This window comes from Pseudophryne corroboree, chromosome 4, assembly GCF_028390025.1.
Source record: "Pseudophryne corroboree isolate aPseCor3 chromosome 4, aPseCor3.hap2, whole genome shotgun sequence".
Lineage (NCBI taxonomy): Eukaryota > Metazoa > Chordata > Amphibia > Anura > Myobatrachidae > Pseudophryne > Pseudophryne corroboree.
This window is the reverse complement of record NC_086447.1, coordinates 329471175-329496148: the sequence shown is the minus strand read 5'-3', so window position 1 is coordinate 329496148 and position 24974 is coordinate 329471175. Positions and strand designations below refer to the sequence as shown.

At 40.9% G+C, this 24974-nt stretch overlaps 1 protein-coding gene across 1 annotated transcript in view; it reads left to right on the top strand.

Moving 5' to 3' along the window:
- Nucleotides 1-24974, top strand: part of LOC134909486 (probable cation-transporting ATPase 13A4) — a 115066-nt gene that overhangs the window by 1200 nt on the left and 88892 nt on the right. Inside the window, exons 2-8 of the mRNA XM_063916410.1 lie at nucleotides 5704-5877; nucleotides 6883-7029; nucleotides 8326-8396; nucleotides 9017-9097; nucleotides 20300-20369; nucleotides 20489-20623; nucleotides 22030-22102. Of these exons, the coding sequence (XP_063772480.1) occupies nucleotides 5707-5877; nucleotides 6883-7029; nucleotides 8326-8396; nucleotides 9017-9097; nucleotides 20300-20369; nucleotides 20489-20623; nucleotides 22030-22102 (748 nt within the window). The 5' untranslated portion in view covers nucleotides 5704-5706. The remainder of the gene's footprint in view (nucleotides 1-5703; nucleotides 5878-6882; nucleotides 7030-8325; nucleotides 8397-9016; nucleotides 9098-20299; nucleotides 20370-20488; nucleotides 20624-22029; nucleotides 22103-24974) is intronic.

Here is a 24974-nt window from a genome sequence, read left to right as displayed (position 1 = left end):
AAATATTGCATGTTTCTTATTTCGATCACTATTCAACATTACTGAAAAAGGCTATAGAACTTTAGTGTAGCAATAGATGCTAAATTCCTGGGGGGTATACAGTAGTTACTCTAGGTTGATTTAATTGTTTTTTTTTTTATCAATTTCAAATATACAAAAATTTTTATCCAAATTGATGTTGTGCTTCAAGGGTTAAAACAAACACACATTTACTGACATTTAAAAATATTTGAAAAAAATAGTCTGTTAGTAATTTGACCTTTAGTAAATATACTCCCTGGAGTCAGCTTATAGAAACAGGCTAGTTGTGGTCTTTGCCTCTTCACCTGGAGAAGCCACCTTTCTCTCAGGGATGAATGTGCTCACCATACTCAGTAGCTCACAGGTCTTAAAGATATGTTAGTAGCTGCAAATGCTTGCATAAGCGCTGGCACCAGGGATGCTGGAAACACCAAGTAGGAAAAAGAAAGTATTCACACTGGCTGGGGGCAATGAAAAGAATAGTTACAGTAAGTTCAGGCAAAGACATAGTTGCCGACATTCTTCCTACCCATTTCAGGAGAGGGCAGACAGGTCAGCATAATAGGGAGGAGTGTGGGGGGGGTTCAGTGAAGACAAATGAGGCTGGACCAGGCATGTGGTTTTCGTGATCGCATCTTCCCCCCCTCCCTCCCCCCGCTATACAATGGCAAGGTTACAGGCATTGCACAATGGGGGGGCATGACTACAATGACACAATTTAACATGAATTGCATCATCTCTGGGGTAGCTGGTAGGGGCAATAAGATTCCAGGATACTTGCCCACTTTTCTGGTAGCACCACCCAATTTTCAGGAGCCTCCTGGTCATTTTGGGAGACTAGGCAAGTATGTGCAAAGGTCACGGCATCTCGCAACCCAGAAAAGAATACAGGCAAAACCAGTATCAGAGAATGCTGTCAAATGTTGTCTTTGAGCTTAAATGGCTTCGTTTTATAGTATTTTAACATATTAAGGGATCTACGTATGTACTAAGCCTTGTATAGAGATAAAGTGGATAGAGATAAAGTACCAACCAACCAGTTTTTAGTCTTCTAGTGAGGATGTAAAATGTGTAAATAAAAAGTGAAAGATAAATAATACATGCAATCTCACAGAGATATTTGCTCAGCAATATAGCAAAGGTATTGTGTATATGAGTGTCCATTAGTCTCGACAAATAGCCACAGCCATAGTGAGCATCAACAGACATACTGTATCCCTGCAGAGCTGGTGCAAGGTTTCTTGGCACCCTAGGCAAAACTTCAGCCTACTGCCCCCAACCACCACCAACACCCACTTCCCAGCCCTTCAGATGAAAGATCCGCAGACACCACTTGCATTAAGTACAACCAGGATGTTTCTTTTGAGACATCCTTAATTTTGTGATGGTCAGACTCAATGTCCCCTGACTTTATAAAGCTGTAGACATGCAGCACTAAAGCTTGTTGATTTGCTTCTTAATGTTCTATGCACTGTGAATGGCCTGATTCTTCAGTGTGCAATACTGATTTTGCCATTGGCAAATTTGGGGTTAACTCTTAAATTAATGTGTCTACAGCAATCTCTGAGAGTTGTTTGACCTTCAATATACAGACTGGTATCTAGGACGTGTGCCTCTTTGCCAATGGAGAGGCAGAATGGGGGAGGGAAGGGATGTGCAAACTCCGCCAAGTACAATAAAGACGCAAAATGTAGGTTATACACACGGTCACCTTCATAAATATGTATCCACTCATACTAGATGTATTTTTTACACTTGCATACTGATGATTATGATGATGACGACTAGTATTAAGCTAGATGTATCTCCAGATGTGTACGACTCTGCATATTACATTGGATATAACATTAGAAGTGGAATGAGAAATATATTGTATTGCTTATTTTGTTGCTTGTGCATGAAGAGCTCTAAGTTGGTTGCATCTTGGCTGCCAGTCCGAGTGGATCACCCTATTGTAAACTACAATACGTGTCCACTAACCTTTCTGTGAAGGAATTTTTCCTTAAAGTTCAGAGGAAATTTAAGGAAAAATTACTTCACTGAAAGGGTAGTGGACAAGTGGAATAGCCTCCCATCAGAGGTGGTAGAGGCTAAGACTGTAGAGCAATTTAAACATGCTTGGCTTAGGCATATGAATATCCTCACAAAGAATTAAGGTTCAAAAAGGGTTGAGATTACCTAAAGGATAAAAAAGGAGCAGACTAGATGGGCCAAGTGGTTCTTATCTGTCGTCAAATTCTAGGTTTCTATGTTTCTATGTTACAAGTGCACCAGTGCTTAAACAAGCAGTATATTATTGTATACACAGATGTGCTTCCATACACTGTTGCTCAAGTAATGGTAAAAAGCCTCTCTTGACAAGCTAGGGCCATGAGTGACTCAGCCGTGCTGAGGCTCTATTTTTATTCAAAATGTTCATCTTATTCATGTAAATAAAACATCTGTGTTTGACTGAGTCTGACCCTGTGTAAGAAGTGCTATGATGCAGCGTGTGGGGCTTCTTCTCATGCCAAGTTCTGTTGTATTTCATCTGTAACTTTGTACATGTCTAAAACAAATTCTTGTATGGTTAAAGTTGCAGCCCAGCCCAGAGAATTATGTTTGGTCAGAGACTGAGATACGTGAGAGTTTTCAAGGTCAAACACTGGTACTAAGAATCGTATTTCGCTAAATCTGTTTTTCAAAGGTCTATCCAATTATGTTTATTCGCATCCAGACGAATTAGACAGAAATCAATAGACCTGCCTGATTCTGGTCTTTAAGTATGGGCAAAAACAGAATGGGAGATCCCTGTATTTCCACGAACCAGCACCGGTTGCTTCCTGTTCCCATCACCTCTTTTGAACCCTCACACCTCATCTACTGTATCAAATCTTATCCCTAGATAAATATCCTGTTTGGTTTAATCCTCCTTTACATTCATGCTGTTGAGGTTGCATAAGGTAATGTCCCATAGATATAAATCCTTATTTATTTTGGATACACGCCTTCATTTCTCAGAATCAGAGCTATACTTTTGCAAAATTCAGCCACCAGCAAGTTGAGCCGCTAACATTATAACAATGGAGCCTATTTATTATTTATCAGGTTTTTAATTCAATACACAGTTGCATTAGCTGGCTATGACGAGTTAGTTATTCATTGCCAGGACAGCATATCAGAAATGAGGCTGTCTGGACCAGGGGTGCTTTAAGAGAGGAAGATGCACATGTGCAGCCTCCTCCTCTGGGCCCCCTCCTCTCTGCCAGCAATGTTGAAGAGTCTGAGCACTAGAGAGCTCAGACTCTAATGCAGGTGCGCAAATCATAGGGAAAATTACACAGAGGCCATTTTCCCAGTGATTTCTCTACTGCGCATACGCAAAATGCAGTAAAAAATGTCTGCTGGACTCTGGAGGAGTAATTATTCACATGCAGCGTGTGCTGTGTGGGCTCCTCCCTGGACTCACCACAGACACTGCACCCATTATAAATATGCCAGTGGTCTGGACTGATTTGCAAATGGATCTCTGAAAGTGATCCACTACAATAACTGTACACAATTCAGAGTAATAGATAATGTAATTTTAAATATTACCTATCTCATAGTAACATAGTAACATAGTAACTAAGGTTGAAAAAAGCCAATTGTCCATCGAGTTCAACCTATTTGTGGTCTCCTATGCAGTCTTATTATAGGACTAGTTATTTTTATGTTAGGACTAGTTAAATTAACTATAACGCGTGCCTACGCACCATAACCCTGAATATCTTTATCCAATAGGAATTTATCTAACCCATTCTTAAAGGTGTTGACTGAGTCCGCAGTTACTACTCTCTCAGGCAGGGAATTCCAAACACGTATTGTCCTTACTGTGTAAAAACCTTTTCGCCTCAATGTGCGGAAACTCCTCTCCTCTAACCTAAGCAAGTGACCACGTGTTCTCTGTGCTGATCTTATAGAAAACAGATCCCTCCCAAGCTCTGTGTATTGACCCCTTATATAGTTGTAGATGTTGATCATGTCCCCTCTTAGTCTCCTCTTTTCCAATGTAAACATGCCTATCTTTGCAGGCTTTTCCTTGTATTCCAGCATCTCCATGCCCTTGATTAGTTTGGTCGCCTGCCTCTGAACCTTTTCTAGCTCCAGGATATCCTTTTTGTAATATGGTGCCCAAAATTGCACACAGTATTCAAGATGTGGCCTCACTAGTGATTTATATAATGGGAGTATAATACTCTCGTCCCTTGCATCAATTCCCTGTTTTATGCATGCTAATATCTTATTAACCTTCTTTGCTGCACTCCTAATTTGGGTACTGCTGCTTAATTTGTTATCTATGTGAACCCCTAAGTCTTTTTCCAGTACAGAATCCCCTAATATTACCCCATTTAGTATGTAGTTGTAATTTTTGGTCTTGCCCCCACAGTGCATTACCTTACACTTGTCTGTGTTGAATCTCATTCTCCATTTTGCTGCCCATGCTTCCAGTTTACTTAAGTCATTCTGAAGAGACTCAGCATCCCCCTCCATATTTATAACCTTGCACAATTTGGTATCGTCTGCGAAAATTGACAACATGCTCTCTAGACCTAGTGTTAGGTCGTTGATGAAAATGTTGAACAAAAGTGGTCCAAGTACAGACCATTGTGGCACACCACTTAGTACTTTGGTCCAATTTGAAAATGATCCATTGACCACAACACGCTGCTCCCTATAATCTAACCAGTTACTGACCCAAGTGCATATTGTGCTCCCTAGCCCTATTTCTTGTAGCTTATAGATAAGATGCATGTGTGATACAGTGTTGAAAGCTTTTGCAAAGTCTAAAAAGATTATATCCACCTCCTTACCCTGATCCAGGTTCGCACTTACTGTTTCATAAAAGCCAAGTAAGTTGGTCTGACATGATCTGTCCTTCACAAATCCATGTTGGTCCCTTTTAATGACCTTATTTCAAGCATGTCCAAACTGCAGCCCTCCAGCTGTTGTGAAACTACATATCCCAGCATACCCTGACACAGTTTTGCTGTCAGAGAATGCTAAAGCTGTGTCAGGGCATGCTGGGATGTGTAGTTTCTCAACAGCTGGAGGGCCGCAGTTTGGACATATTTTTTTTTCCAAAAAGTCATTTTGTGACTGTGGGAGAAGTTAGTATACTGTATAAACATTATGTCATACTCAGGAGTGTGTCTTAATGTTCTCCTGCCTATGCAGCTCCTGAAAGCCATTTCCTCATTCCTTATACAAAGAAATATTTATACATGAATTGTGCTCTCTCTAAAAGGCAAAGCTTATTGAGACTTTTAGAGCTTTCACTAAAAATGTCTGTTTCTTCATTACTGTGTAACGGTAGTAAAGAGGGATTAGATATTGCAGTTTGTGTTGTGGGGTATAACAGTGAAAGCCTGTAGCCTCTGCCGTTAAACGTATAAACATAATGTGGTCATTCCAATCTCACCTATAGTACAACACACACTCACTGCATTTTTGAGCTTGTATTATAGTTATGCGTTTACCATTTTGAGAGAAATACTATTTAGGCAAGGCTTTACACATACAATATAAAATACGTTTTATAGGACATTTTTCTGATGACATGTTTCTTTTTGGACGTATGCAATGTTGAACTGTTTATTATCAAATATAAACCACTATCACTATTAATACTTAATCTAAGTTTTAACTGTGTTTTATTAATAGGAAATGTTTGGCTATAGAGTGAGTGTTCCATGGATTATCCTGTGTGTGATTGGTTACTTTATATCAGGGGGGATTCTTCTGCTGATGTTCTATTGGAAGCCAGAGTGGAGTGTGTGGGCAAACTGTGTCCCATCTTCATTGGAAAAAGCCAATGTGGTTTTACTAAGATCAACTGTGAGTATTTGTTCTTCACTTTATAAACAGTAAATAGTCCAATATCGCAGAGCGTTATAATGTAGCATCCCCTTTAAAACAATATTTGACTCAAGTACAAACAGATCCGTAGGAATAACACTTGAATTTGTTGTCGAACAATGTGAAGAAGAGATTACATTTATTTTATTTTTATTTTTTAATTAAGACACATTGGAATGCCTTTATCATAAAAAATATACATAAGGCAACATCTTTATTTAGGATACTGAATTGGAGTACATTGAATTGTATTTTGCAAGTATATTAAAAATGCCTAGTGAACTGTCAGTTGCACTGCAAATGTATTATTTATTGATAATACATTTGTAATATGGTTGTATTAATTATGCTGATTAAAACTGTTTGCAGAGCATATCTTCGGAGATTTTCCTCTGCAATGCTCTAATACCAAACTTACGCTAGTGTGGGCCATGCAGAATAATACACTGCATTTCCACTTATGACTGAAGGGGTATAACTGTGCTGTAACAGGGCATCTTATCATAGGCAAAGTTCAGTGTGGGTGTGTTGTTACAACTGAGGTGTGGGACACAGATACACCTGTTTCCAGGTCAATCTCTGGTACCCCTAGTATAGGGCTGGTGCAAGTGCACACTGCTGACAATGACTAGTACCAAACCAAGCATATAGATAGTCGGTGGGCACGCCAGAAGATGCAAATTGCTGTGAACATAGGCATACATACATACATACATACATACATGTTTTCCAATGCACAAAAAGCTGGGGCACATGGCCCGTTTTCCATACAACTCAGTTTCAGGCCTTATGTGTGTATTTCAATGATACATAGATTAAGTTCCTTAAAAGGAATTACAGTAACAACACCCCCGCCCCCACCACCACCTAAAAACTGAAGAAGAAAAAAAGTTGTCATATTTATTAACACAAAACTCATTACATGGGGGGCCTGATTTCTGATCAAACAATGTAACCCACATGGATATCTGCCCTCTCCTGTAGGATGAAAGAAAGAAATACACCAGGAAGAGGGTGCGTTGGATTACTCTGGAGGCATTTAAAGACTCTCTTTTGAGTGGATCACATTGTCCTGTAATTGCAGATGAAGACTCCATTGTGAATAGATCCATAAGAAGGCCAGATCTCAAAGTAAGTTATTCACTTATTCTGTAATGTACATCTCCAAGCGCTATTGTCCCCTGTCAATGAGTTTCTTTTAGGCATGACCCAGATCATTAAAACCTGGGTCATACCTGTCACACACAAGCTGGGGCACTGACCTGAGTTACAAGTCCTAGTAATAAGCCTGGTAGATTGGTGGATGACAGATAAGGGACAATTAATCTGTTCCTTTCACACATAGCCAAAACCTGGGTCGATGTGCATGCACAGGAAAAAATCCTGGGTTTTTGTCGTATGTCTGAAAGGGGTATTATTGCAGTGTTGACTACCTGGTGATGCTGCTGGTGTCTTAAGTTTAGTTGCTGCTTGGTTGAATCATATAATTATGGAGCCCTGTTTGTAAAATATATTTTTGTTACTTTTTACCTTCTTGAAAGCTGAGCAATGAACAAAACTTAGGCTTCCCATCCACCAACCAATCCTACTGTATATTAAATCATTAGCACCCACATTTGGTAGTTTTGCCTTCATCCCCACCAAACAACCAGACATTAAAATAATAGCATTTTTTGTCAATAAATAAAATCTTAAAACTAAATTATTAGCATTCATATTTTAGTAAGTGCAGCCATTGGTGGAACTGCACAGCAAGGTACCTGGTGTCTCCCTTTTCTCACTTCTACTTACCACTAGTGACTCACAGATCCAGAATGTTATTGTTGTAATAAATAAGTGCCAGTTCAAATTCCAGTTTGTTTGTATGCTACTAATAATATTTAACAGACATTCCCTGTACACTATACTTAATAACAACTGTCTTGCTGACTTCAGGGAAGCAAAATAGTAATTAAGGGTCTGTTGTCCCTTATTCTCTACACAAATCATTATCTTTATACTTAGGCTCCTTGGCTTCACAGTCACTCTTAATGGTTTTATTTGGATTGGAGGACTATACATGCCTATAAATGCACACAATGGCAATGAGTCTGAACCGCACACAGACCTGATCGCTGCTGTGCGATGAGTAGCTCCCTGCTCAGCATGCAGGAGCTGCGCTGGTAGGGAGCTATTCATCAAGTACAAAAGCATTGCCGCTGTGTGATGCTTTTGTACTTGAGTGACGGGGCAGAGCCAGACATGCGGGTCAGACTAAACATCAATTAATTATTACTATTATTTTATATTATTATTTTATATTATTATTATTATTATTATTATATTGGAAACTGAAGAAAAAACTAACTTCAAATTAAATTGTGCTAAAGGGCAGGCAAAACAAAATACATGTTTTATGCTTATTTTAAAGAAAAATCCTTTTTTCAGGTGAAATTCATAAGGGTACAGAAAATCCGATATGTCTGGGACAATTCAAAAAGAAAATTTGAGAAAATTGGGTAAGTAGAAAGTTAGGAGGATCAGAACATTGTGTTTAGTGCAGGTCTATCCCTTGTGACAGTGAATAATGAGGATACTACTGTATTTATCTGGCCATACTTTATTTCTGCCGTAGCCCTGAAACTTTATATAAACTTTATAAAATCAAGCACAACGTAGAAGATATGCACTCATAAGGGTTAGTCTTCTACTATTGCTGTCATCTTTTTGGGGTATTTACAGTAATAAAAAGTCAAATAATGGGCCGGATGTAATGAAGTCAGAGTTGGCTGGAGGTATGGGTTTCTAACCGAACTTGGCTGTTTTTTTAAGCAGCAATCATTTACAAGGCATGATTTTGCCTTATACATGATTGATGCTTTAAAAAAAAGTCCAAGTTGAGCCGGAAACCCACACCTCTGGCCAATTCGGAATTCATTACATTCAGCCCAATGTGTTGGTTCTTCCAAATCTTTTGCATTCCTTATAGTTCTTTTATGTTCTTTTACATTCCTTTACAATGTTGAAGGCTTGATAAACAGAACAGTACAATATACATTTTATATTAATCTATTTAAGTAGACAATGTGATTCACAATCTATTATTTAAGTATACATGCAATCATTTCTGGAATTCCAGAACCCTAGAAGAAGAACATACTTGCCATAGCATGCATTCAAAATATGGACTTGGTCTGACCAAAGAGGAACAAGACATCAGGTAAGCAATACTTGAACTTTTTTTGGTCTCTACATAACAACACAACATTCATAGGCTTATTTTCTAAAGTATAAACTTGCAATGTCTTATTAACGGTTATGTAATTGGATTATAAAACACGATGATTACATTTACAAAAGATTCTAAGAAGAGATAAGTAATGCAGTTACTGGTTTATCCCATTTTGAAAAACATAATTGCTTTGAGTCAGTCAGGTGTATCTCAAGACATACCCAACTCTAAAACAGTAGCTTTGGTGCCAGACATATGTCAGGACTGGTTGTATGCTCTTAGAATTGTAGAGATGTGGCTTGATGGTGGTAATGCTAAAGTGGAATGACACTATAGGGCAGGGTTTTTCAACTGCTGTGCCGCGGCACACTAGTGTGCCGCAGGCAGTCCTCAGGTGTGCCGCCGCTACCCGCCCGCCAGAGATGCCTGCCACACCACTAATACCTGCAGCAGTAACTGATATCAGGCTTGGGCAGCGCAGAGAACCTCCGTGGGCTGGCCGTGACCTATTGCAGTGATGCACCGCCGCATGACTCATAGGTCACCCGTTCCACGTGGTATCGCCATCCCCCGCCCGTCCAGCGCTTCTCCATGGTGTGCTCTGCTCCGACGCGATGCAGGGAGGGAACGCTCTGTGCTGCTTCTCACTGCCCCAATGCTAAGGACTGAGCTGTATACTGAGGTTGGAGCCAGTGGGTTTTTTTTTTACCTGGGGGGGGTGGAATTACCATGTGGGGACTGTGTGCGGAATTACTATGTGGGGACAGTGTGAGGAATTACTATGTGGGGACAGTGTGCGGAATTACTGTGTGGGGACAGTGTGTGGAATTACTATGTGGGGACAGTGTGCGGAATTACTATGTGGGGACAGTGTGCGGAATTACTGTGTGGGGACAGTGTGTGGAATTACTATGTGGGGACAGTGTGCGGAATTACTATGTGGGGACAGTGTGTGGAATTACTATGTGGGGACAGTGTGTGCCATTAATATGTGGGGACAGTGTGTGCCATTACTATGTGGGGACAGTGTGTGCCATTACTATGTGGGGACAGTGTGTGCCATTAATATGTGGGGACAGTGTGTGCCATTACTATGTGGGGACAGTGTGTGCCATTAATATGTGGGGACAGTGTGTGCCATTAATATGTGGGGACAGTGTGTGCCATTAATATGTGGGGACAGTGTGTGCCATTAATATGTGGGGACAGTGTGTGCCATTAATATGTGGGGACAGTGTGTGGAATTATTATCTATGTGGGGACAGTGTGTAGAATTACTGTGTGGGGACTGTGTGTGCTTTTTATATGTGGGGACAGTGTGTGCCATTAATATGTGGGGACAGTGTGTGGAATTACTATGTTTTATTTCTACGGGAGCCAATGTATTTTTTTTTATAGTGGGGGTGAAGCTATTTATTTTATTTCTGCGGGGTCCAACTGTTTTATTACTGTTTATATTTGTTATATATTTATATTATATTGATTAAGAAAACTGATGGTGTGCCTTGGCAATTTTCAAATGTTGTTTAGTGTGCCACAAGTTTACAAAGGTTGAAAATCACTGCTATAGGGTATATATGTAATAGCCTCAAAGTTGCACCCAAGGGTTTTTGACAATATATCTGCTATATTTAAATTGATGCTTTAAATCTAGCAGCTAAATTCCCCAAAACTCCCCAGGTGTTTCATTACATTTACGTTTACCCCTATTTGTACACAATAAAATAATGTAAAATAAAGGCATCAATATACAAGAATACAAATACACAAGAATCAATATTGTATTGACAGTTATCCATAAAATGCCAGTCAAACTTTCTATATTAAATAATTAAATAGAAATAGAAATAAAAAATAAAAATTTGAATTTTAAATATAAGCATCTGTTGTTTTCCTTTTTAAAAGTCACGTGGAAATAATTTTTTCAGTATGAATACAAATTAAATGATCAGTTCAGTAATACAAAGGGATGACCATAAATGCAATCTAAAGAATCCTTATGGACCGGGTTCAATTAGCCGTGGTAATTACAAAGTAAGCGCTTGTGGCCTTGGACTTTTATGGCCAGAGCTATTCAATTATAAGCCCTTTTCCTGGTGCAGTAAATCTGCGGCTAAAACATGTTAGATTCTGGGATAATAATCTACTATTCCTGGATACCTGACCAGACCTGCGAAGAAGGCATAAAGCCCTAGTTACAGGTGATTTCTCTTTGAGCCTCTCTCAGACTTGAAGAGAGATCGCATAAAGTGCTGCCTGTGGGCTTATCATAGGCTGCAATTGAATAGCGCTGGCTACTGCATAAGCCCACGGCTAAATGAATCTGGCCCCATATTTATAATATAGTTGCAATTTATAGTGTATAGTAGAGATGAGCGGGTTCGGTTCCTCGGAATCCGAACCCGCCCGAACTTCAGGGTTTTTTACACGGGGCCGAGCAGGCTCGGATCCTCCCGCCTTGCTCGGTTAACCCGAGCGCGCCCGAACGTCATCATCACGCTGTCGGATTCTCGCGAGGCTCGGATTCTATATAAGGAGCCGCGCGTCGCCGCCATTTTTCACACGTGCATTGAGATTCATAGGGAGAGGACGTGGCTGGCGTCCTCTCCGTTTATAGAGATTCGAGAAGAGAGTGAGACAGTCTCACTAGAGAGAGACACAGTAGTAATTTTGGGGAGCATTAGGAGGAGTACTACTACTACTAGTACTTGCTGAAGTGAAGTGATAGATAGTGTGACTGTATTGTATTATCTGACTTGTGGGGGAGACACTGACAGTGGGGAGCAGTTAGAGTCTGAGAGCAGGACTCAGGACTCAGGAGTACATACTACATATAACGTACAGTGCACACTTTTGCTGCCAGAGTGCCACACCAGTATAATATATATTGTGATTGTATGCTTAGGAGTACTACTTGCAAGTTGCTGATAGTGTGACCAGTGACCTGACCACCAGTTTAATAATCACCACCAGTTTAATTAATATATATATATATATAATTGTATATAATTAATATATATATATAATATTATAATTGTATACCACCTACCCGTGTTTTTTTTTTTTTCTTTCTTCTTTATACATACTACTATAGTAGCTTACTGTAGCAGTCTGCGGTGCTGCTGAGCTGACAGTGTCCAGCAGGTCCGTCATCAGTCATTACATAATAAATATATATACCTGTCCGGCTGCAGTACTAGTGATATTATATATACATATATATATTGATTTCATATCATTATCATCCAGTCTATATTAGCAGCAGACACAGTACGTTAGTCCACGGCTGTAGCTACCTCTGTGTCGGCACTCGGCAGTCCATCCTTAATTGTATACCACCTACCCGTGGTTTTTATTTTTTTCTTTCTTCTTGATACATACTACTATAGTAGCTTACTGTAGCAGTCTGCGGTGCTGCTGAGCTGACAGTGTCCAGCAGGTCCGTCATCAGTCATCATTACCTAATAAATATATATCTACCTGTCGGGCTGCAGTACTAGTGATATTATATATACATATATATATTGATTTCATATCATTATCATCCAGTCTATATTAGCAGCAGACACAGTACGTTAGTCCACGGCTGTAGCTACCTCTGTGTCGGCACTCGGCAGTCCATCCATAATTGTATACCACCTACCCGTGGTTTTTTTTTTTTCTTTCTTCTTGATACATACTACTATAGTAGCTTTCTGTAGCAGTCTGCGGTGCTGCTGAGCTGACAGTGTCCAGCAGGTCCGTCATCAGTCATCATTACCTAATAAATATATATCTACCTGTCCGGCTGCAGTACTAGTGATATTATATATACATATATATATATTGATTTCATATCATTATCATCCAGTCTATATTAGCAGCAGACACAGTACGTTAGTCCACGGCTGTAGCTACCTCTGTGTCGGCACTCGGCAGTCCATCCATAATTGTATACCACCTACCCGTGGTTTTTTTTTTTCTTTCTTCTTGATACATACTACTATAGTAGCTTAATGTAGCAGTCTGCGGTGCTGCTGAGCTGACAGTGTCCAGCAGGTCCGTCATCAGTCATCATTACCTAATAAATATATATCTACCTGTCCGGCTGCAGTACTAGTGATATTATATATACATATATATATATTGATTTCATATCATTATCATCCAGTCTATATTAGCAGCAGACACAGTAAGTTAGTCCACGGCTGTAGCTACCTCTGTGTCGGCACTCGGCAGTCCATCCATAATTGTATACCACCTACCCGTGGTTTTTTTTCTTTCTTTCTTCTTGATACATACTACTATAGTAGCTTACTGTAGCAGTCTGCGGTGCTGCTGAGCTGACAGTGTCCAGCAGGTCCGTCATCAGTCATCATTACCTAATAAATATATATCTACCTGTCCGGCTGCAGTACTAGTGATATTATATATACATATATATATTGATTTCATATCATTATCATCCAGTCTCTATATTAGCAGCAGACACAGTACGGTAGTCCACGGCTGTAGCTACCTCTGTGTCGGCACTCGGCAGTCCATCCATAATTGTATACCACCTACCCGTGGTTTTTTTTTTTCTTTCTTCTTGATACATACTACTATTGTAGCTTACTGTAGCAGTCTGCGGTGCTGCTGAGCTGACAGTGTCCAGCAGGTCCGTCATCAGTCATCATTACCTAATAAATGTATATCTACCTGTCCGGCTGCAGTACTAGTGATATTATATATACATATATATATTGATTTCATATCATTATCATCCAGTCTATATTAGCAGCAGACACAGTACGTTAGTCCACGGCTGTAGCTACCTCTGTGTCGGCACTCGGCAGTCCATCCATAATTGTATACCACCTACCCGTGGTTTTTTTTTTCTTTCTTCTTGATACATACTACTATAGTAGCTTACTGTAGCAGTCTGCGGTGCTGCTGAGCTGACAGTGTCCAGCAAGTCCATCATCAGTCATCATTACCTAATAAATATATATCTACCTGTCCGGCTGCAGTACTAGTGATATTATATATACATATATATATTGATTTCATATCATTATCATCCAGTCTATATTAGCAGCAGACACAGTACGTTAGTCCACGGCTGTAGCTACCTCTGTGTCGGCACTCGGCAGTCCATCCATAATTGTATACCACCTACCCGTGGTTTTTTTAATTTCTTTCTTCTTGATACATACTACTATAGTAGCTTACTGTAGCAGTCTGCGGTGCTGCTGAGCTGACAGTGTCCAGCAGGTCCGTCATCAGTCATCATTACCTAATAAATATATATCTACCTGTCCGGCTGCAGTACTAGTGATATTATATATACATATATATATTGATTTCATATCATTATCATCCAGTCTATATTAGCAGCAGACACAGTACGGTAGTCCACGGCTGTAGCTACCTCTGTGTCGGCACTCGGCAGTCCATCCATAAGTATACTAGTATCCATCCATCTCCATTGTTTACCTGAAGTGCCTTTTAGTTGTGCCTATTAAAATATGGAGAACAAAAATGTTGAGGTTCCAAATTTAGGGAAAGATCAAGATCCACTTCCACCTCGTGCTGAAGCTGCTGCCACTAGTCATGGCCGAGACGATGAAATGCCAGCAACGTCGTCTGCCAAGGCCGATGCCCAATGTCATAGTACAGAGCATGTCAAATCCAAAACACCAAATATCAGTAAAAAAAGGACTCCAAAACCTAAAATAAAATTGTCGGAGGAGAAGCGTAAACATGCCAATATGCCATTTACCACACGGAGTGGCAAGGAACGGCTGAGGACCTGGCCTATGTTCATGGCTAGTGGTTGAGCTTCACATGAGGATGGAAGCACTCAGCCTCTCGCTAGAAAAATGAAAAGACTCAAGCTGGCAAAAGCAGTAGCACCGCAAAGAACTGTGCGTTCTTCGAAATCCCAAATCCACAAGGAGAGTCCGACTCCAATTGTGTCGGTTGCGATGCCTGACCTTCCCAACACTGGACGTGAAGAGCATGCGCCTTCCACCATTTGCACGCCCCCTGCAAGTGCTGGAAGGAGCACCCGCAGTCCAGTTCCTGATAGTCAGATTGAAGATGTCAGTGTTAAAGTACACCAGGATGAGGAGGATATGGGTGTTGCTGGCGCTGGGGAGAAAATTGACCAGGAGGATTCTGATGGTGAGGTGGTTTGTTTAAGTCAGGCACCCGGGGAGACACCTGTTGTCCGTGGGAGGAATATGGCCACTGACATGCCTGGTGAAAATACCCAAAAAATCAGCTCTTCGGTGTGGAAGTATTTCAACAGAAATGCGGACAACAGGTGTCAAGCCGTGTGTTGCCTTTGTCAAGCTGTAATAAGTAGGGGTAAGGACGTTAACCACCTCGGAACATCCTCCCTTATACGTCACCTGCAGCGCATTCATAATAAGTCAGTGACAAGTTCAAAAACTTTGGGTGACAGCGGAAGCAGTCCACTGACCAGTAAATAAATACCTTCCTCTTGTAACCAAGCTCACGCAAACCACCCCACCAACTCCCTCAGTGTCAATTTCCTCCTTCCCCAGGAATGCCAATTGTCCTGCAGGCCATGTCACTGGCAATTCTGACGATACCTCTCCTGCCTGGGATTCCTCCGATGCATCCTTGCGTGTAACGCCTACTGCTGCTGGCGCTGCTGTTGTTGCTGCTGGGAGTCGATGGTCATCCCAGAGGGGAAGTCGTAAGACCACTTTTACTACTTCCACCAAGCAATTGACTGTCCAACAGTCCTTTGCGAGGAAGATGAAATATCACAGCAGTCATCCTACTGCAAAGCGGATAACTGAGGCCTTGGCATCCTGGGTGGTGAGAAACGTGGTTCCGGTATCCATCATTACTGCAGAGCCAACTAGAGACTTGTTGGAGGTACTGTGTCCCCGGTACCAAATACCATCTAGGTTCCATTTCTCTAGGCAGGCGATACCGAAAATGTACACAGACCTCAGAAAAAGAGTCACCAGTGTCCTAAAAAATGCAGCTGTACCCAATGTCCACTTAACCACGGACATGTGGACAAGTGGAGCAGGGCAGGGTCAGGACTATATGACTGTGACAGCCCACTGGGTAGATGTATGGACTCCCGCCGCAAGAACAGCAGCGGCGGCACCAGTAGCAGCATCTCGCAAACGCCAACTCTTTCCTAGGCAGGCTACGCTTTGTATCACCGGTTTCCAGAATACGCACACAGCTGAAAACCTCTTACGGCAACTGAGGAAGATCATCGCGGAATGGCTTACCCCAATTGGACTCTCCTGTGGATTTGTGGCATCGGACAACACCAGCAATATTGTGTGTGCATTAAATATGGGCAAATTCCAGCACGTCCCATGTTTTGCACATACCTTGAATTTGGTGGTGCAGAATTTTTTTAAAAACGACAGGGGCGTGCAAGAGATGCTGTCGGTGGCCAGAAGAATTGCGGGACACTTTCGGCGTACAGGCACCACGTACAGAAGACTGGAGCACCACCAAAAACAACTGAACCTGCCCTGCCATCATCTGAAGCAAGAAGTGGTAACGAGGTGGAATTCAACCCTCTATATGCTTCAGAGGTTGGAGGAGCAGCAAAAGGCCATTCAAGCCTATACAATTCAGCACGATATAGGAGGTGGAATGCACCTGTCTCAAGCGCAGTGGAGAATGATTTCAACGTTGTGCAAGGTTCTGCTGCCCTTTGAACTTGCCACACGTGAAGTCAGTTCAGACACTGCCAGCCTGAGTCAGGTCATTCCCCTCATCAGGCTTTTGCAGAAGAAGCTGGAGACATTGAAGGAGGAGCTAACACGGAGCGATTCCGCTAGGCATGTGGGACTTGTGGATGGAGCCCTTAATTCGCTTAACAAGGATTCACGGGTGGTCAATCTGTTGAAATCAGAGCACTACATTTTGGCCACCGTGCTCGATCCTAGATTTAAAGCCTACCTTGGATCTCTCTTTCCGGCAGACACAAGTCTGCTGGGGTTGAAAGACCTGCTGGTGAGAAAATTGTCAAGTCAAGCGGAACGCGACCTGTCAACATCTCCTCCTTCACATTCTCCCGCAACTGGGGGTGCGAGGAAAAGGCTCAGAATTCCGAGCCCACCCGCTGGCGGTGATGCAGGGCAGTCTGGAGCGACTGCTGATGCTGACATCTGGTCCGGACTGAAGGACCTGACAACGATTACGGACATGTCGTCTACTGTCACTGCATATGATTCTCTCACCATTGAAAGAATGGTGGAGGATTATATGAGTGACCGCATCCAAGTAGGCACGTCACACAGTCCGTACTTATACTGGCAGGAAAAAGAGGCAATTTGGAGGCCCTTGCACAAACTGGCTTTATTCTACCTAAGTTGCCCTCCCACAAGTGTGTACTCCGAAAGAGTGTTTAGTGCCGCCGCTCACCTTGTCAGCAATCGGCGTACGAGGTTACATCCAGAAAATGTGGAGAAGATGATGTTCATTAAAATGAATTATAATCAATTCCTCCGTGGAGACATTGACCAGCAGCAATTGCCTCCACAAAGTACACAGGGAGCTGAGATGGTGGATTCCAGTGGGGACGAATTGATAATCTGTGAGGAGGGGGATGTACACGGTGATATATCGGAGGATGATGATGAGGTGGACATCTTGCCTCTGTAGAGCCAGTTTGTGCAAGGAGAGATTAATTGCTTCTTTTTTGGTGGGGGTCCAAACCATCCCGTCATTTCAGTCACAGTCGTGTGGCAGACCCTGTCACTGAAATGATGGGTTGGTTAAAGTGTGCATGTCCTGTTTATACAACATAAGGGTGGGTGGGAGGGCCCAAGGACAATTCCATCTTGCACCTCTTTTTTCTTTAATTTTTCTTTGCGTCATGTGCTGTTTGTGGAGTGTTTTTTGGAAGGGCCATCCTGCGTGACACTGCAGTGCCACTCCTAGATGGGCCCGGTGTTTGTGTCGGCCACTAGGGTCGCTTATCTTACTCACACAGCTACCTCATTGCGCCTCTTTTTTTCTTTGCGTCATGTGCTGTTTGGGGAGTGTTTTTTGGAAGGGCCATCCTGCGTGACACTGCAGTGCCACTCCTAGATGGGCCCGGTGTTTGTGTCGGCCACTAGGGTCGCTTATCTTACTCACACAGCTACCTCATTGCGCCTCTTTTTTTCTTTGCGTCATGTGCTGTTTGGGGAGTGTTTTTTGGATGGGCCATCCTGCGTGACACTGCAGTGCCACTCCTAGATGGGCCCGGTGTTTGTGTCGGCCACTAGGGTCGCTTATCTTACTCACACAGCTACCTCATTGCGCCTCTTTTTTTCTTTGCGTCATGTGCTGTATGGGGAGTGTTTTTTGGAAGGGCCATCCTGCGTGACACTGCAGTGCCACTCCTAGATGGGCCCGGTGTTTGTGTCGGCCACTAGGGTCGCTTATCTTACTCACACAGCTACCTCATTGCGCCTCTTTTTTTCTTTGCGTCATGTGCTGTTTGTGGAGTGTTTTTTGGAAGGGCCATCCTGCGTGACACTGCAGTGCCACTCCTAGATGGGCCCGGTGTTTGTGTCGGCCACTATGGTCGCTTATCTTACTCACACAGCTCAACACACAAACTGCAACCAGGCGCTTAATTGAATTTAATTAATATATCATCAATTAATTATTCTCAAGCTGCAATACAGAGCTACTGACTTGGGGTCTTCAAGTCAGAATAATTAGCACAGGTGGTCCCTGTGCTGATTCCCAAAGCTGCTTTACCAATTAGCTCTCTGCGCTATTTATTATGGTATGGCTGATGTTCAAATGATCAAACTACAAATTTTACTATATTTCATATGTTTTAATACACATAAAAATTAGACCGGTTTATAATATCATAAACAATGTAAAACAATAATAATCAGTATTATCAAAAATACTATAGACTTAACACAAGGAGGTGGAGCCAAGCTACTATATGCCCAGTTCTCGTAATGGACAAATAGTTTTAACTATACTTCAGTCCGCATATTAAACTTATTAAAATGCACATTCATTTATTTCTGTAACCCATGTAGGGATATGAGTTCCTTAAGTGCTTTTTAAAGATGAACAATGTTCCATATTCAACTGCTCGTCAGCAAAGACAGAAATAAAGCATGAAAATGCGCTCCTGGACGGAGCCTTACGTGTAATAACTGTCCGTGCTGTGTATCGCAAATTGAAGCCCCCAAAGGTCTGTGTCGCGGTCCCGGTTTCAGGGGATCAAGCGTCTGCAATGACGCCCGCTGATGATGAGGGTATCCAGCCACAGGGATCAACGAGACCGCACCGTTTTGGTGCTGCTTGCAAGCACCCAGGTCCCGGTCTCTCTCCTCTCAATTGCTGACGGGCTATTGTTGGTGGCGATGAACAGCAATATTGGTAGGTTCAAGAAGAATATATGGGTCCAAAATCCACACTTCTGACGCGTTTCGCTCCTTTTACAGAAGCTTTATCCAAGAGCTACCTCATTGCGCCTCTTTTTTTCTTTGCGTCATGTGCTGTTTGGGGAGTGTTTTTTGGAAGGGCCATCCTGCGTGACACTGCAGTGCCACTCCTAGATGGGCCAGGTGTTTGTGTCGGCCACTAGGGTCGCTTAGCTTAGTCATCCAGCGACCTCGGTGCAAATTTTAGGACTAAAAATAATATTGTGAGGTGTGAGGTATTCAGAATAGACTGAAAATGAGTGGAAATTATAGTTTTTGAGGTTAATAATACTTTGGGATCAAAATGACCCCCAAATTCTATGATTTAAGCTGTTTTTTAGGTTTTTTGGAAAAAAACACCCGAATCCAAAACACACCCGAATCCGACAAAAAAAATTCGGTGAGGTTTTGCCAAAACGCGGTCGAACCCAAAACACGGCCGCGGAACCGAACCCAAAACCAAAACACAAAACCCGAAAAATTTCCGGCGCTCATCTCTAGTGTATAGTGTATATTTTACGAATGTGGGAAAGGAATCTTTCAATATTAATATTTACTCATTAATATCTTAAACTCTTCCTTTGGGTATTGAAATAAATAATAAAAATACACTAAATATTAATATACATAATACTGCATCTAATACATTGAGTAAAATTCTATTGATATATATAGCTTCAAAAGATTATACTGCATTTTATAACAGTATACTGCACGTCTGATCTTAGCAATAACAATGTGAGATCCTATTGTAATTTATTATTTAATTGTTTTACAGGAGATTGGTGTGTGGAACTAACACCATTGAAGTAGAAGTTGCTCCCCTCTGGAAATTATTCATTAATAAAGTATGAACAAATATTTGATATTATTATTATTTAATTACATTGATAGTTTATTATTTGTGAAGCTTGTGATTTTCAGAATGGAGAGGAAGACTGATGATATCTCTTTCTTTCATACACAGGTATTAAATCTGTTCTACGTGTATCAGGGTTTCACTGTGGTCTTGTGGCTGGCTGAAGGGTACCTGGGTTATGCCATCGCAATTCTACTTTTATGTATCTGTACCATCACCATATCTCTCATGGAACTCAGACAGGTATACTGATAACACAATTCTGCATATTTCAATTATGAGTCTTAAAATACATGTCTTTAACTGCATACATTTTACAATCAGAAGTTTCCAATGGTTTTCAAATTTTAATCAATACTGTAATTATATACCTTGTAATGCTAACCTTTCATAGAGATAAACAGCCAACCAGATTATCAGATTGTCTGGTCATAGTAGCAGGAATGATGTGGCAACTGTAAAATACATTTTAAGCATTATGTCCACTGTTAAGTCAGGAAATTATTGCAGCCATTGAGGTAAACCTGTCTGAAGTGTGTCATAATCTTAAACACTACGTAGGAAAGTATAGTGATGAAGTATCATCTTAATTGCTGATGTAGGTAGTGTTAATAGTATACAGTATCTAAAAGAATTAAGCCAATCTTGGTCAGACAAGGGCCTAAAAGTCTGAGGTAATCTCTTTTCTTCCATTTGTGGGAGTTAAATTCCATAAATTGGTTAGAAATTATATCATAATTCCTGCCCCCTCTCATTTGTATTGATATTGATAGGGCTGTAGGGTCTTTATCTAATGCGGAGCCCATCCCTAGTCTTCTGCCACATAATGTTGAGCCTGATAGTTAGCAAAGGGATAATGGGCCAAGAAAATTGGGCCATGAAATTTACTAATACTTGGATGGAGATAAAGTGGACGTAGATAAAGTAACCGGCCAATCAGCTCCTAACTGCCATGTTACAAGCTGTGTTTGAAAAATGGCAATTAGAAGCTGGTTGGTTGGGACTCTGTGCACTTTATTTCCATCCAAGGCTTAGTAAATAGACTGATAGAATGCGAGGGGCCTCCTGAGGATCTTATCAACTAAACAACCAATAGATCCTATACCCTAGGTCGACCACATTGAAAAGGGATTAGTAGCACAGCCATGTTGAAATTATGGATTACATACCAATGAGACAAAAAGGGTCTTGTGTGCATTTAAACCAGCTTTATGGTGTAGTATTTGCCATAATCTACGGGTGTTCCAAAGAAGGGGATCTTTCTCAATTCTTATGATCTCTCGCAGTTTAAGAGTTTAATATTGTTTAGTGCTAGAGACTCTTAGGCAGAAAGGAGTAACAGCTGATCAGTATTTTTATTTGTTTGAATGAAGGAAATAAGTATTTTCTTATTCTACACCCTACCACTGAGCATGTAAAGGATTAAACCTTCAGCTATTGCTGATGCAGAGCAGAACATACAATAATTAGCATTTTGCAGGTTGTACCATGACACCTTTTGCCAACATGTTGCACTAGATAGAAATATTTTCCCTAATACGTTGCATCTTAAGTTATGGGTGGGGATGTCATTTGTTTGCTTGCTACCTTTTAGTAAAGCAGTACTGTACATATGATTTTACATGCATTTCTCATATTTACCAAAACAGCAATCTACAAAGCTCGACAATTTGGTCAAAGCTCATAATAACATGATGGTGACTGTGTGTCCAAGAAACAAAGGTATTTTTACTACAATAGTTCTAACTTTTCTAATAATAACAACCTCAAATTAAAATATAGTATATAGCAATGGAATATGTAGAAAATATCAATAAGTGCAGAGCAATTGCCAGTATATAATAGATTATGTAGAGTGTTTGCTGTACATAAACAGGAGAACTCACTAACAAAACTATTTGTGCGTTGCATTAATATGGAGTCAAATTAGTGTCAGTGTGCTTTCAGAAGCATCACAATATTAAATTGTTGTAATGGAGAAATAATCATAGCAGGGACACATAAAAAGGATTGCAGACATATACTGCACTAATCAGCAAAAATGTTACACTTAATCTCAGACAACAAACTCTGTAATACCCCTTTTATAATGCCAGCTTTTAACACGATTATTGCACATGAAGGTGCATAACCTGTGTTGCTATTTGGTGCAAATGGCCCCATTTGGTATAATCTGGGTCGAGTGACCCATTATTCCAACTTGGGTAGCTTTCAGGGTTGAACACGGGTTCAAACCAGCAAGTTGTGCTGTGTAAATAGGAAGCCGGGTCGCATCAACCTGGCTCCTGTTCAAAGTGTATGTACGGGCAGCACTTGGAGATCATGTTATTTCAAAGCACTGCCCCGCCACATCACTGCTGATGTCGCCAACCCGGCAATGTGCCGGGTTGGATTCAGCGGTGGTAAAGGGGCATGAGGAGGGTCTGGCACGTGAAGCTCCTGTATCAGGCTCCCAGGTGCAACCCGCTAAATTAGGTATAAAAGTGGTATAAGTGACATAAAGGCTAGGATAAAGACCATAATTCTTTGGTTCATAAACTGTCTTGAATCACGGCACCCTAAAGTATCAGCATTTTTTTCATGCCACTCTTAGGGTAAAAGTGTTTTTGTTTTTTTTATAAATGTAAAACTATTTTTTTTTTAATTAAGTATATTGTGCCTACCTATCATTCTTACATACCTCGCAACGTGACCCATCTCTGGAAGGACAAAATACTCTGTTCCCGGAATTCCTTCTTAATTTATAATTGCTGTCACCTGTATGTTCCAGTACTCCCAGCTTAATTTATGATTGCCTGTGTTGAAACACCTTTGTTATCAATTAACTAGCTCAACACCGGTGTTGTCAATCATAACTTAAGAGATAAGGCCAGGAACAATGCATTTTGTCACTCCTGGAATGGCCATGGTGGGAGGTATGTGGCTAGGATCACCCTGGCGCTTTTCACTACGTTTAATGCATAGCATGTATTGTATTCACGTCACATTGAGATAACTACTTTCTAACAGGAAAACAGTAAGGAAGTCAGACTGACGCATTAATGATCGATGCTTTAGTGATTTTGAAAATGCTGAGAGCAGCATTTTAGACATATGTGCAAGTTCTCAATAACAGCATTCTCAAATTAAAATCCATTTTACAGTATTTGATTAGACCCTATCACACAGCGTTTTTTTTTTTTTTTGTCTCCGCTGAGAAAAAACACTATAATTGTTGCCTTGAAAAATGCTTGTGTGACACTACCATGTTTACTATTCCGGTTGCCAGGAAACCCCTTACATTATAGCAATAGTATATTTAGAATTTTAATACAGCTTCAAGTTAAACAGATCTCTTCAGTATCACAAATGAAATAATTAGCACCCATTTGAATCTTTTAAAATGTGTCAGAAGTAATGAATACACCTGTGTGCCAATGAGGAGATCTGGAGAAATGCATTGTTAGGGGTACACTGCTTTAGATCATCAATAATGTTAATTATTAATACTGTATGACATACACTATCCAGTGTATAAGGAATCAAATGTGTACATATGTCCAGGTTCTTCAGCCACTCCTCCAGACTTCTGGTATTGCTCCAGTGCTCCGCATAGCAGAGAACCTGAATTGTGGAAGGTGCTCACATAAAAAAAGCAAACATGCAGGCTGGCCCTACTGCTGCATTGGAGACCACCCTCTAGAAATCCTGCATTTGCTCCTGATCCACCTGATTAGCCCTGAAATTATCAAAATCACATGTATGTACAGTAAACCCTTAACTACATCCGACAATCTCTATAAAAAAAACCTTCATCCTAATAAATCCCATTAAAGCAGAAACCCCTTACCACTTTATTGTCAATATTACCAACATAAACTAGAAAGAGAATGAGAGAGAGAGAGAGAGAGAGAGAGGTAAACAGCAGTTACGTGTGGTGAGGTGAGGCAGGTGAGGCAGAGCCAGAGTTTTGACTTTATAAAGTATATGAAAAATACAAAGAATATATTCTAAATATCTTCTTAGTATTATTCTAATAATTTTTATAGTCAAAACTCTGAAGTAAATAGTCTATGGCAGGTGACCTATCTTTTCTACACATCTCTGATCAAAAGTCACCAAATTCCCAGCAGTACATATTGCTGCACCTGTGTATAATGCACACATACACCCTTTGCCTCATATATTGTTTGTAAATTTATCTCTGGTGCTAGCCAGTGACTCCTGAGCCATTTACCTTACTGCACATCCCTGGTAAACAATGGGGTGAAGGGGACAGCCTAATTCAGATTTGCATTGTACAATTAATAGACTAAAATCCCATTATTTAACTAGTTATGTATTAAAGTATTAAGGTGAACGAAATTACTAAGAAGAGTGCGGAGTCCTTGGTGTATATATATATATTTGAGCAGGTGGTCTCCTAATCCTAATTATGTGTGATATAAACTACCCTTTGTGTCATTTTATTTACTTTCAATTTCCCCCATATGTTGGACAGCTGGGTATGCTTTGCCATCTAGCATACTTTGGGGTAGAAAATAAACCCCGCTTGTTTGAACCCAGCAATGGTTGATGACCATCTCTGGAGTTGAATGCTGGTGTACGTGGTGGT